The 14,584-nt window shown below is 42.3% G+C and overlaps 1 protein-coding gene across 5 annotated transcripts in view; it reads left to right on the top strand.

Annotated features, from left to right (window-relative positions):
* The window catches only part of LOC146857930 (uncharacterized), a 136,612-nt gene that overhangs the window by 31,655 nt on the left and 90,373 nt on the right, over positions 1-14,584 (top strand). For all 5 annotated transcript variants that reach the window (XM_085648666.1, XM_085648668.1, XM_085648669.1 and 2 more), the window contains exons 2-4: positions 5,272-5,825; positions 13,799-13,874; positions 14,043-14,150. In XM_085648666.1, the coding sequence (XP_085504792.1) occupies positions 5,272-5,825; positions 13,799-13,874; positions 14,043-14,150 (738 nt within the window). The remainder of the gene's footprint in view (positions 1-5,271; positions 5,826-13,798; positions 13,875-14,042; positions 14,151-14,584) is intronic.

The raw sequence follows: 14,584 nt of genomic DNA on the forward strand, positions 1-14,584 counted from the left end.
TTATGTTGCACATTAGCCAAGGCAATTTCTTGCACATGGATATAGTGCATTAAGTGCCGGCATTTAAATATAGTGAAACTAATTTCATAGTGATTAGTTGACGGAGTGCGTCAACCGCAGAGTACTCGTGCATGCATAAAGGGACTCAAATAAAGGAGCAATCATGCCACGGTAGGGGCAGAAAGCAGGAGGGCAGAAGAGGGTCAAGGTGCGGCGTGGCCTCCAGACACGCACAGCGTTTCCCTTACAGGAGCCAGCACGGCGCCATCTTTTTTGAAAGCGCGATCAAGATAATTAAAAACAGATGGTGCTGCTGCTCGTTCCCGCAAGGAAAACGCCAAACAGGTACGAGTTGCAATACAAACCAATGCAAAACATGCAGGCGCTTGGGCAAAAGTCCTGAGCGATAGTAAAAGGTCCCCTCCTAAACAGCGCTTGCGCGCTGCGTAGGTGAGACCTAAAAAGAATATGTCCCTGTGTAATGAAGCTGATGTTCATGTGTTCCATTACCTTCGTCCAGTACCCGCTATATAAAAAAGAAAATTTACATCAAAAACATTCTTTTATCTCCAGTGTGCAGTAGCTTTCTAATGCATCCCTGATGATCACAGTTCTTGATTTTACATGCACACAATGCTGGCTTTTGTTGGAACATGGGACTGCTAGGTTCAGGACAACGTTTTATTATGGGTATTAAATCTTTTTTGCAAAGTTCCTCCACCCCTGAAACTAGCTCCAATACAAAATGTCTCGCCGACGCAATAACCCTATTGGCGAGGGACGAAAGACATTTTCTGTTCCAATCCGGTTCATCCTGTGGCATTACTAAAAGTGATATTTAGGGGGTGGGTACAGAAAAAACTTGCAGGGGCTCCTTACAAAGGACTATTGTAAACTGTGTGCACATATGTGTAAACACTTGCTTACGTTTGCTTAAAATTATTAAATCTAACTTTGAATGCACCTCTGTGTACACACATCCATATATAGACATACACTTTGACACACAGAGTCCGAATTAAACTTTTTAACCAGCTATAGGTACATGTATTGCATCAAACTATCACTTGCTGCTTAGCATGAAAGGTAGTTGGACTAATATTGTGTGGCAAGGAGCAGTATGTTTTTTGTATGCCTCCTCCAAGCAAATCAGACAGCTGTGGTGGTGAGGCCCATGGGGAAGGGTAGGGCTGAGTAAATGAAGCTGGGACATGCCACTCCCACCAATCTGGTCATCTTTCTGTCATACTCTCAATGCCACATCTCATCTCCCCCTTGCACTCCCACCGACCCTGTCTTCTCTCACTCGCAATCTTACTGCCCCTCTAATCTCTCCCTCGCACTTCCACCAACCGTCATCTCTCCCCCACACCCCCACTGTCCCTCTCATTCTTCCTCCCACTGCCACATCTCATCTCACTGCCCCCTTTCATCCCTCCCTCCCTCACACTCCCTGTCTCCTCTCTGTACTGCCTGCTTACACATGTTGCCTTGCTCTTGCGTGCTGTGTACTCGTACGGCTCTTGCACCCCCACCTCGTCTCGGTGCTCCTCTCACTTATCCTCGCTCTGTCTGCTCAGATGCCACTCTTGGTCCTGAGCCCATTCTCAGGGCCCCGCCTCTATCAGCTGGTGGGTGGTCATTGCCTCTGTGAATATCTGCCTTAATTTGAGGTTAGTAAGTTTTCTTTGGGAAGAGCAACCAGTCTCTGTCTCTGTCTATGTCTATGTCTCTCTCTCTTTCTCTCTCTTTGTCTCTCTCTTTCTCTTTCTCCCTCTTTGTCTCTCTTTCTCTCTCTTTGTCTCTCTTTGTCTCTCTCTCCTCTGTCCTCTGTCACTCACTCTTCCCGCCTCTCTCTCTCTCTCTCCTCTGTCACGCACTCTTCCCGCCTCTCTCATGTGGTTGACTTCAGGTCTTCAAGCACAGTTTCTTTCCTGTGCCTTTTCAAGGTTTGCATCCCTCAATCCCACCTGCTCTTCTTGGGGTGTCTTCTGCACACACCCCATCCCTCTGTCACCTGCTCGTCCCTTCTTTCTCTCACACTTTTTCTGCTCCTCTGTCTGGAGTTCATTCAGCTCCTTGTGCACAAACTACCTATCCTTCTCTGTCTTCCTATCTTTTCTGTGCAGCTTTCACCTTTATGTATTTACCATGCTATATAATTCCACAACACACCACACAATTCCACCCCACACAATTCGACAACTAACCATTCCAATCCAAACCACAATATTCCACTGCACACTACATACATCCACTCTAAACCAAAACACATGGGTAAAAGACATTGTCATTTACACCAATATTTATTTTATTTATTTATTGATTTATAAAGTTTTGTATAGTGCGAACATGACCCTAGTGGGTATCAGAGCGCTTTACATGAAGCGAGGTAGAGTATCAGTTGGACTGGTAAAATAGACATGTGTGAATGAAAAACATAGCAATGAAAATAAATAGAGTAATAAGCTTGATCTCAAAAAATAGTCAGCAATAAGATGGTCAAGCATCATAAAGGTTAGTTGATATGGTTACATTTCAATAGGCATAGAGATGTTGTCATAGGGTAAAAACGTAGTCGGCAGAAAAGATTTTGCTCCTTTATTGAAGGAGCAGGTAGTTTAGATTAGGCGAACATCCGGTGGTAGAGAATTCCATATCTTGGGTGCAACAACCGAGAAAGCTCTGGAGCCCTTTTTCTTTTTATTGTTTCGTTGGGGTTTCAGAAGCAGGGTGTGTGTGCACTTCGCAAAGGTCTGCAGCCCCCTGATTTTTCTAGCTTTTGGGCCAGATATCTGGGGGTATTGACATGTAGCACTTTATAAATCATGCATGCTAAAAATACAAATATGTTAAACAAATTTTATTGCGTCAATCATCAAAGATCATGCAGAGCTCTGTAACCCAGAGGCCAACTGCTACATTTTACAGTATGAAAATTGTGTTGACATTTACTGAACATGTCTTGGAAAAGAAAATCATAATACGTAACTTACAACACACACACACCCCCCCCCCTCCCATGCACTGTCTTGCACCATTCCTTAAGCTTCACCTCCACCCACTCCACATCTATGACAATTCCGGCTACACCATGGTCTCCTGCACCGCCGTCCAGCCATGCATGCAATTTTTAATTCAATTCTTGCTTCAATCGGTAGCCAGTTCAGGGATTTTAGAGCCAGGGAGATGTCTGTATTTCTTTTTGTTCCGGAGACAAATACTTGACACACATAGCTTTGACAAAAAAAAAAAAAAAACTGTCTTTCATATATGGAGTCCTCCTCAGCACACCCAAAATCAAAAGCGGCACCTTAAAATATCTAACATCAAAAATGTAATTGCAAAGCTTCTCCATTTGTGTAAATCCACATGAACAATTTTCTTATATATGAAGGATTGTGTATCATTCAACTGTTTTCAATTGGGGTACCAGGAAGCGATGGCTTCGTTTCTCCAGTACAGTGTGGGCTACTATTCAGGCTCCTGGCAAAGTTGATAAGAAGAGAGCCCTAGTAAGGAGTATAACTGTGGCCTATTTGGGAGAGGAGATATAATTATCCTTTTATTTGGATAATATACTGCCATGGCTTGTTGATCTAGTTAATCAATTTGGGAGATTTTCAGGGCTTAAAATGAACTGGAGTAAATTGATTACTTGTCAAGTAATTGATGGAATAGTCTAACTTCAAGAACCCTTTGAGGCAGGTGGTAAGAGAAGGGGATAAACATGTGAAAATAAATCTTAATTCACTCAGATACATTTGACAGGCTTCTAACATTCAGGGAGTTTAGACTGGAACACTGGGATCAAAACAGTCCTGCTTTCAGCCTAGCTAGCATCAATGAGCACACAGATGGCAACGTGTCACCTTCCAAAAGTAAAAAGTCCAAAAAACACACAAGACACCAAAACTACAATCTCATGGAAACAAAACTCCAGGTATTTAGGGAATGGCTAGGGGGGAAGAAAAGCCAGCTCTGATGGTCTCCCCGTTAAGTTTTATGAACCATACTTACCCTTGCTGGCCAGTGATGGCTGCGTTCAATGCTGCAAGAAGGGAAATATGCCTACCCCCTACGACACAAGAGGCTATATTGGTGATTCTACCTTAACTGAGAAAGGGTGTGACACACATGGTGTTATACAGATCCATCTAGGTGAAAAACTCCAAATATAACATTTTGAGAAAGATTCCACCCCCCGATACAATTGATCTATCAGAGGAGGTTTATCCCAGGTCCTAGCACAGCTACGAACATAAGGTAAGTGCAACATATATTAGATGAGCTGGTGGATCCACTCCCTAAAGTGTGAGTGCTATTTATGGATATCAAACAAGCTTTCTCACACTACATTAAAGAAAACTGTATATTGTAATAGAACAGATTGGGAAGAGCGATGCATTTCGAGGCTGAACCTTGCTACTATATTGTGTGGCGCAGGTGATTTCAACATCGTAGTCTGTAGGTAAAAGAACTTTTGTAAGGTGCTGTTTATCCTGCTACCCTTCGTCACAATAGCTCTCACTCTTGCACATGCGACACCTATTGACATTGCCAATGCCTGTTGTTGTTTCTCAAATGTGCAGTCGCACCTAAAATCCTTTGTTTGCGAGCGAGCGGCTCCTTTCACAAAGTGTTATTTAAAGCCCTAATGAGTTTGTGTTCTGAATTGTCCATTTATCACTTCTAGAGTGTACCAGCAACCATTGATTATTGGTTTACTTGCTCAACAAACCTGTATCTTAATTTGAGCATCCTTTTGTACGACAATACCTGAAGCTGGGCATTCGGTATCCTAATACTGGCAGAGCTACCTATCCATAGTCGGGTGGGACTTGGGGCTCGTTATATTTCCGAGATACAAAATATTTCTTCATAATCCTTTTAGTTTTTCAATTCTTCTAACATTTACATTGCAGTATGGCGTAGCAGGCATAGTCAACCATCCACTGCTTTTGATTAATTATGCAGTTCAGAGTTCATTGAGTAAATTCCCAGCATGTACTAACGGTATGCCACTTGTCTTGTTTGATTTCCTTATTATGGAATCTGTTGTACAGTAGATTCGTTTTTCTATTGAGGTACTTTCGAAAGAGAGCAAATCAGCATGTTATGTTTCTGGAACATGTTATTTGTTTAGCTGACGAATCGACGACATAGATATATGAAATGTAGCTTTTTCGAGTGAGTTGTGTGAGTTTAAGGTACTCTTTTGCACATGTATAAGTCTTTAAAACTAGTGAATTTCTTGTTCTCAACCTGCAGGTACAAATCGTTAGTACGAAGGAACCAAGATCTGTTCCTCAACGAAAGTAGAACCGGAGTTCTGAAACGCACTTACAGTGCGATCTCAGCGAGGCAGTCGTCTACCTTTAGTGCGGCTAAAGACAATGTGCCTGGGGCTTCTCTGCACAACGTAGAATTCAACTTAAAACATTCAGAATCTGTTGTGGAAAAGCGCTCATGTCACAGTGCTACTTTATCAACCTATTCCGAATACTTGGACAGTCCAGGCGATGAACCTCTGGACTTGACAACCAAGACTGCTGCTGACTTAAAGCTGCAAATACAGCATGAGAGGTCCCTTGTTATAGAAGAGTATGATTCCGCAGCATGGACCTCGGAAAACTGCACTAAAGAAGCGTCAGACGTCAGTGAAGAACCACTGTATTCAGACACCAGCCACAGTGACGATGAAAGTGCTATGTGTATCCAAAGCCATGTAAATATAAATGAAGAGGTTTGCAGAGAATGCCTTGATCGCTTCTCCAAGACTTTAAAAGACCCATCTGCCTCCATAAAAGAGCCGGATATTGTCGGTAGGTTGATTTCTATTGAGCGAGATATACCAGTTAATTCAACATGTTGATGAAGCACGAGTATAAGTCTATTTAACAGGCACATTTTGTCATAGCTGTAGCCTTTTTTGTTTAATAAAAAAATATTGATTGATTTATGCATGCTGTCTAATTCTTTTCACATTAATCCAGGCTAAACTGTGCACACGAGGTTAGAAGATGGCCAGTAAGAAGTAACAATGATCTAGGAATGTTCGATTTATAAAGTATTCCCGTTGAGTCAGGAGATGCCTCTTAGAAGTGCTATAGGTTTTTTCACTGCTGTTGGATCGTTCTTGTGATTAATTAGGCCACAAGGAGCAAAGACCATTACCTTTCTGTATTCCATTACTAGGTAACGATCAGTGTTGTGAAAAATATCTTGTTGATACAATTAAATTGCAAATTTCTTTACCTTTGGCCAAAGCTTGAATACTTCTCATTTCATTAAATTATTTCCTTGATCACGTGTTCATCTCTTACATAATCGTTTCATGCAGCATACGTTTCTTTGTACTGCTGACGTCCAGTGAGCATGTGGCCTAATGTTTATTATTAGTAACTAATGAAGCCCAAAGGAATGCCCTCCTTCTTAATTATAAGCACATTGCGGATTAAAGAATTTTTAAGGGATAATTGTTTTCGGCATTGAAAAGAACTTCTACACAAACGATGCCAGAAAATGGCCGTCCAAGGATGACCACAATGCACTTTTTTGAGTCATAGCATCACATTTATTTGTAATACTTTAAGCATTCATTATATTGCAGACGTGGCCAGATTGGTCATAGAGCACTGTACACTCTAATGTGCAAGTAAAGTATGAATGAATTTGCCTCTATAAAATGCATTCCAATAAAAATAGTAAACCTACTTTACAAAGTTTTCAATGTCCCTTCAGATACACATACACTCCCCAGCCTCCCCATAGTAAATGCTAAAGAACGAAGTAAATAATATAAACCCACATGCATTGGAAACTGGCATTACATTCTTTGATGATGTGTTAGAGAAAGGGCATGGCTCTGGAGAGAGATTGTGTGCCCTTGTCTTGAGTTCATCATACTAAGTGCTGTAGTTTGTCAACCCCCACCTCAGCACACACAGCAGTCATGCATGTACACCTGAAGCCTGTGGCACAAATTGTGACCTAGAGCAGGGCTTTGTGGTCTGGATGGGAACTCTGTGTGCATCCTCATTAGTGAGCGTGACTTCTGTTAGCTGACCGGGCTGCAGGGGACTGACAGTGGTGGCAGCAATAAGATTGTAGTGGCAAGGCATGTTTTATTTTATCTATGTCAGGAAGAGTAATTTACTTCCTTCTCGTTGATAAAAAATAAAAATAAAAAGAATTTTTTAAAAATTGGTTTGTCAGTCCCTGCAACCTGTTTCTTACCTCCTCCCATGTTGAACATAGACCCTGTCTGTGTATTTGTTACTTCTGGGTGTAGAGGGTGTGTGGTAGCATGGGTCTACACTGCAAGCCATTTTACTTTCCTGCGTCAAAGTGGTACCTAAGGTGAAGAGGACAGAGAGTCCAGACATCAGAGTGAATTGCAGGATTCCTCCAGGGCAATTCAACAACCCATGATAGTGGATCAGAGTTGTACCTATGGAAGAGAGGCTACAGTCAATTTGAATCTTAGGGAGTTTCTCCTGCCCTTTCCTACCATATTCATTGCAAGTGCTACCCTACCCATACCCACCAAGATGTAGTTATGTTAATGCGGCTTGCATGTAGCTTCCATTTTAGGTCTCGTTTGAACTTAGCCTCATTTTCTAATGGTGGTTTGCAGATGTTTTTCTGTTGCGAGAATGGCCCTTGCACACCTTTATTCTTGATAGGCGTTGTCACCCTGTAGTCTGCAAATTTAGTTTCAGGGTCACACAGATTCAGAACATGAGGCATTATTTTATTTTTGTGCTCGCAAAGAGACGACTCTTGTGCTTTAGTCCAATTAAAACACTGACCTGCATCTTTGGCACTGTGTGATATGCTTGCCGTTTGGTTATTTAGACTATTTCTGTGCTGAAGTTAGTGAGAGGTGCATTCTGTTGGAGTCCTCACTGAACGCTGCTGTAAGATGCAGTCCGGCTGTTCCCGACCTTCATTCATCCTGAGAAGAAAGATAGCTGTACACTTGAAGATGCATCCATGGATGCACTGAGCCTGGCTTCCTTGCATACAGAACCAGGGTATTGGGTTAGGTCATTCCAACAGACTGAGCAGATCTGTACTCCCGTATATTCTCTCTTTGGCACAGAGGCTAGTAATAGCAGTAACTTGAGCAATGTTATAAACAATTACCATGATCGAATTGTTTGTATTCCTCACTATTCTAACAACGCTTATTACAGAAATCTTTGTTACAATCGCAGTTCCTGTTTTATTTGCAAAGATTAGAGCTTTTTAATTGATGTTTGAAAATGTTATATTGTATGTTTTCTTTGGGAACACTTGGGGCATGCAAAAGTGGCAATTGAAAGTTAGATCTACTACCACAATTTCCTTGGGAATCTGGGAGTCCTGTTCTAGTTTACTGACAACATCTATAACCCTGTAGGTTTAGGTGCAGAACAGTGAGCTAGCCAAACAAACATTTACTGATTATATAAGAAGACTCAGTCTCTGTATTATGAAGTTGCATTGTTCTACATACACAGCCTTACTAGATTAATGGGAGTTGTATAGCAGTTAAATAGGATAGCCTCTGTCACTTTTCTGCCTTAATTTTGGGTCTTCCCTGGCAGGAAATTCTCCATTCCACCCTACCATACTGCTGCTAGTTGAAGACAAAGGCATGGCTGAATCAGTCTGAGAAGAATAAGCATAAAGCAAAAACTGATTGTTGGAATACACAAACACTGCCTAAAAATGTATGATGAGGATGGAACAGAAATTCGCAGCCAGTGCACCAAGATTTCTGTATTGGAATCCACAGTCCCACATCACTGACTAGAAACTCTCTCTGATCACAGGTTTCACGAGGGCCACTTCTAACTGCAGACTCTAACCTTAGAATACTTCCCAGGTACCATACTGGATCTGAAAACCTTTTTCAGATATGCTCCCATGTGCCGCTAGGGTGCATTGTGTGGCCCCGCATTGGCTCTGTACCACCCTGGAAATGACGGCGCAAAGCTGCATATAAGCGCCACCCTTGTGCGCTGACATCAGTTTGCTCCTTTCTGTGCCTGTCAACACAGAACTGGCCTTTCGACTAAGATACTGAGCTCCACTTTCAAACTTGTCTGCATTCTGAAATCTAATATAGTGTGCTAGGGAATGATGTCCCCTCCAAAAACTACAAATTTCAAACCATGCCATTACTGCAGTAAACTAACGTCAGTAATGGACCCGCACAGGGTGTTTCTCTGATGCTTGGGCTCAGCCACGAGTTGAATGTGCCTCATGCACTTGAAGTTATAGGTATACAAGAGAAGCCCTAGAGTCACTATGGACCTGTAGTATATTAAGTTAGCAAACAAAACAAGATGTTGGACGGAGTGCTGAAATGTTTCAAACTCTCACCACCAGTCAAGAGATCTGGGTTAAATCAATCATTCTTTTGCACCCCAGTTTGGATCTACACATAAGCCAATCAGTCTTGACCCTGCTCCCCATGGGAACAGTTCACCCCGAACTACCAGGCAGTTCCTCCATGAACTGGAAGAAAGCATCCTGTGATCATTTCGTGGTATCACCCCTCATCAGTCAGGCTAGCTTGAATACAGTGGCACAGCGAGCAAGGGAACCCTGTCTGAGCATACTCTTGGCCACTAAGGGCGAACATAGTAAACACAACAAGATGAACAGTGTTGAGACTTTTCAAACACTGACCCCCCCCAGTCAAGAGATCTAGGTTAAGTCCACCGTTCTTTTGCTCCCCATGCCACCCCAGTTTGGACCCAGCCATGCTCACTATGTCATTGGATTCAGGCTAGCCTGGCTGATCAGCGGTGATATCCTGAAACCGGTCCCAGGATGCTTGCTTCCTGTCCAGGCAGTTCATTCTGGACTGTTCCCCTGGCGAGCAGGGTCAAGACTGATTTGCATATGGCCGGGTCCATACTGGAATGGCATGCACGCAAAAAAAAATTATTGATTTAGGCCCAGATCTCTTTACTCGGGGTGAATATTTGACAATGTTCAGTATTCTTTCCATCATCTTTTTGTGTTGGTATAGTAAGTTAGTGCATGAACAATGGCCCCTAATGTAGTAATTCGAGGAAATTAAAATCAAAGCAAAAAGGGTAATCTAATGTACAAATAAACTGCAAAAATATAATAAACAGCGCAATTCTTATCAAAGCAGTAAAGAACAGCACGGGCGGTAAATTATAATATACAATGGTATCGAACTGCATGCAAGTTGACGACATTTCGATCCAATAGCAAATACAGAATTATTATTGGGACTCGTTTAAATATGGAGCCTGTGAGAACGCTGTAACATCACAGAGAAAATGCTTCTAATCTGAGATATAAGTAAAGAGCAACATACATACATGAAGGAAGAAAGGGGTGTGTGCTACTAACTTCCTCAAGTCACAATGAATACTGTTAGGGTTTACCTTTTTGAAAAATACACAATCTGTTCCCACCAGCCTCCCCAGACTGCCCTCGATGTGATACCACACCAGCACATTTAACTCATATGCTCTGGGTCTTCGCGAGATTGTGGCCTTTCTGGTCTGGTGTGCTTTCCACACTCCTGTAAATCACTGAGCTGCTGATTCAAGACTCCCCTGGAGTCGTTCTCATGGGGGGGTTAACCCTGACCTGCAGGGGCCAAATTCACCACTGATTATTGTGTCCTGCACGCCAAAGTATCACTCAACGCTGGAAATACTCTACACCCCCTTCTCTGGCATAGGGACCTCCAACATTGGGCGCAGGCTGATGGTACTTCCTTGCACAGAGAGGAAAAACATGGCCTCCATTGTGTCCCAATTGCTGACCCTTAGGATGCCTGCTGAAACGTGATGCCTCGGTGAGTCCCTGGAAGTCTTTGTCCTTAGCGTCGACGGAGAGGAGCTCTGGAGCTTTCAGCGGGACAAACCATCACGGTCTGGCTGATTCTCGAGTCTAAGGCAGCGGCTTGACTCTCGGCGTTGAGCTGGTCTGCTTCTGGAGCTTTTTAACAAAACTTTGCAAATTATTCCCAAACTTTCAGAACTTCTTATGACCTGTTTCCTTTGTGTTGAAAAGTGTCCAGCAGCACCAGCCAAGGGTTGAGAACCTCTGGATTGCCTCGAGGGGTCTGGGACTTAATCACCCACAATGCACATGGGCAGTTCAGGAAAATACAGAGCTCTTCTGCTGGAATTACCGTCTGTCTGCTGCAGATGGCTTCTTTCAGCACTTTTATACCCCGTTGCTGCTTAGGGAGTCCACTCCCTTTAATTGAATCGGGCACAATCCTTTCATTGTGGAGCCGTGAGAGTGCTGCAGGTGCAGTCCTTGTGAGTGCAAGCCTTATGTGGTGCAGTCCAAGAGTCTAGCATGGCAGTTCTTCTTTTCCAGATGTTCCAGGCAGTGATCTGAGGGTCTTCTGCAGATCTCCCATATTTAATCTCCATTCTAGACTGGCAAAAGGGGGGGGAACTCCCCAGCCAGTAGGAGTAAAGTTGCCACACACTGCTATGATCACTTTCTGCAAAGTGTGGTGTATTTTTCACCCTGAATGTACTGTTCTTATGAACCTCATAATGGAGAAATTCTCTCCTTAGAGTGAACTCAGAGGTGTGGCTAACCTTTGACTACACTCCTGACCCAGCCCCTCTCCTACTCTAATCAAGGGGACTCCCATCTTGCTGGGAATCAAGGAAGTGGGGGGTGGGTCTGGGTCCTGTGACAGCGGTTCTCCTGCCTTTGAAGTCCAGCTTATCTCCCCAGCCCCATTCCTTTCCCTGGCTTCTCCAGGAAGCAGATCTCCTCCTACCAAATGGCTGTATTGTTGCAGCCCTAAGTCTCTCCATACCTACTCAGAGGCTTACAAATCAGAAGAGGTAGCTGTAGGGTGGCTGTGGGTAACTTCAGCTACTTTCCTGTAATAGTTATAATAAATCTGACCTTGACAAGTTGTTGGACTTATTGTAACCATTATTTTCATACTTTGAATCTTACTCCTAGCTAGCTCCAATCTAAAGTTAGTCTGTATTAAGTTTAATACAGCCTTCCCATGTTAGCCTATGGGACAAGCAGCACTACAATGGGGAACAGGACGTTGGCTGTTTTTCCCTACCAGGGCATATAATACATATTATCCCTGCTTTCGATAACAATGCACCGTACCCTTGGGGCATCTAAGGCAGACCTTCGGGGTGATTTATGTGTAATAAAAAGGTCTTTTTGGACTTTGGAAATACTTTAAATTCCAAAGTCGAAATTGGTCATAGTTCTATTTTAAACCAGCCTACAAGGCTTGCCTGGCTTTAGACTGACACCAGACACCACAGCAGTGCACACGTAAGTGTATTAACTCCACTGTGGTCTCTAAATCTACATGCCCTACCATATACTAGGGATTTACAGGTAGACTGTCCTTAAAAGGTAAATAGTAATTGGTGTAATTCTAATTGGCCAGGACAGAGTACTGGTCTTGGGCCTGGTTAGCAGAGCCCAGGGCACACCCAGAGTCCGTAACCCCCAGTATCGGTCAAAAAATGGGGGTGACCAGGGCAAAAAGAATGACTTTCCTACACCAATGAACTGATAAAGCCTTTACCGTTTATCCTTGGCTTTTGTTTATTACACAACACCGGCCTATTCATATGCACATTAACTGGCAACCAGTTGCCATATGCATACAGTCATAAAATTACAGATGTGTAGAAATACAGCTTGCAAAACAATATACCCTTTGTGTCAAAACCCTTGCCTACTACGGTAATCTGTGAGATTCCATGTAACAAAATACCTATCTGTAGGATTTAATATAGAGTAATAACACTCCACGCCTAAATGCATATCGATTTTTAACTTATGTTTTTCACAATAAATTTTTCATATCTGTTGCGTTTTTCGTAACATTTCATAATAAATAGATCAGACCAATATCCATGGTATTGGCTTGCCACCATAGGCATCTAATTCCTGCTGCCTCAAGTTTTAACTATGCCATAAGCCAAAAAGTGCAGTACATGCAGTCTTCTTGGTGAAAACGCACTTATTCGGCCCAATCAAATCTTGTACTAAAGGGGACCAACATGTGGGTGGAACCTAAGTACCTCTCTTGGTAGGACTCTGAAAGCTCTTTTTTTGTTGATCACATAAGGCCAGGTCACAGTTGTACTATCAAGCCAGTCCTAAAAATCTATGTAGTTTAATGACTACTCTCATACAACAATGTATGCTGCAGCCAGAAAAAAACACCATACATTATCTAGTTACCTAAGACAATATTCTAGCATTACAGTGTTGTGTGTACCCCTGAAAGGTCCAGCTCAGGCTGCTGGATAAATAAACGAAAATGGTCACAGCTGTGTGGAGGAAAATCACATTTTTGTGGAAGCACATAACTCCTGCCAAATCAAAACATGAACTCCTGGCCCCCAACATGTGGGTGGATACAAAGCCCCGTTTCTGGTTATTCTCCCGTAATTGTTTGGCGACAGCTGTGTTGCCAAGCCAGACCATAAAAAACATTAGAACTAGTAGTACCTGTAGAGAAAAGTGCTGCCATACTTTCCTCTTTGCATGTATTTGTTGGACAGTAGTAGGAAATGTAAAACCTCTGTAGTGCCCTGTGCATTTTGTAGAAGCCTTTGTAGACCCAATCATATTGGTGTTTAAAACCCTTTAGATGGCATATAAAGTAGATGCAATCACCTCTTGATGCTATTCCCCATGCTACCCGGGGAGACTGTCAAAAACTTTCCTTTTGTGTGCTTTTCAGGCATGCGTGAATGGGTGAAGAATATTCTAAAATAAATAATTACATTTATTTCAGATCCCAATCACTGGGCTTGTAATTACTGGATGATGAGCAATGGAGTGCGAAGGAAATCTGTTAACCTCGAAAAAAGGTATGCTAAACAGAATTCCTGCACTATTAAAAAAAACATCAACATGCGATTTAACACTTGCTGCACAGATAATTCTGTTTAGTGTGTTTGTTTCACTTTCAGTCATCTGCTCTGTAAATGTGGCGTGCTGTTGCAATGTTTGACTAAGTGTTTGTTTTTGTTAAACAGGGATTTTCAAATTCTTTTGAAGTATCTACGAGCACAGGCTCGGTTACCTAATGTGAAGTCTTCCACAAGACCGAGAAGATGCTCTAGGCCTCATGTATTTCTTCAGAGGTAAGTCCACTTGATACTTATTTTATGTTGATGGCCCCTGAATAGTAAACATGTATCTGTTTTCCATTTTCATCACCACTTTATATAATTCATGTTTTTGTGTGTGTTTGATAGTATGACATTCCTGTACGTTTATTTGAGGCAAATGGGTGTAGTTACAATTGAATTAAATGTTCAACAGTTTCACTTTTTAGTTAAAACTGAAATTGCTACATTTTATTATTCTTAAATTGTCAAGGTCAAGAACGCCACGCTATATCTGAAAGGCCACATTTAAGCCGAGCTTAAATATGTCCTTTCAGACATGTAAGCCAAGCTTAAATGTGGCCTTTCAGATATTTTTAATGATATCCCTTTATAAATGGCTTAAACTAACCAGGCCCTAAACATTTATTTTTGTTTGGCAAATTCAGAGTGTCAAGATTTGAAATGAG

Source organism: Triturus cristatus, chromosome 3_2 (assembly GCF_964204655.1).
Source record: "Triturus cristatus chromosome 3_2, aTriCri1.1, whole genome shotgun sequence".
NCBI classification, from domain to species: domain Eukaryota; kingdom Metazoa; phylum Chordata; class Amphibia; order Caudata; family Salamandridae; genus Triturus; species Triturus cristatus.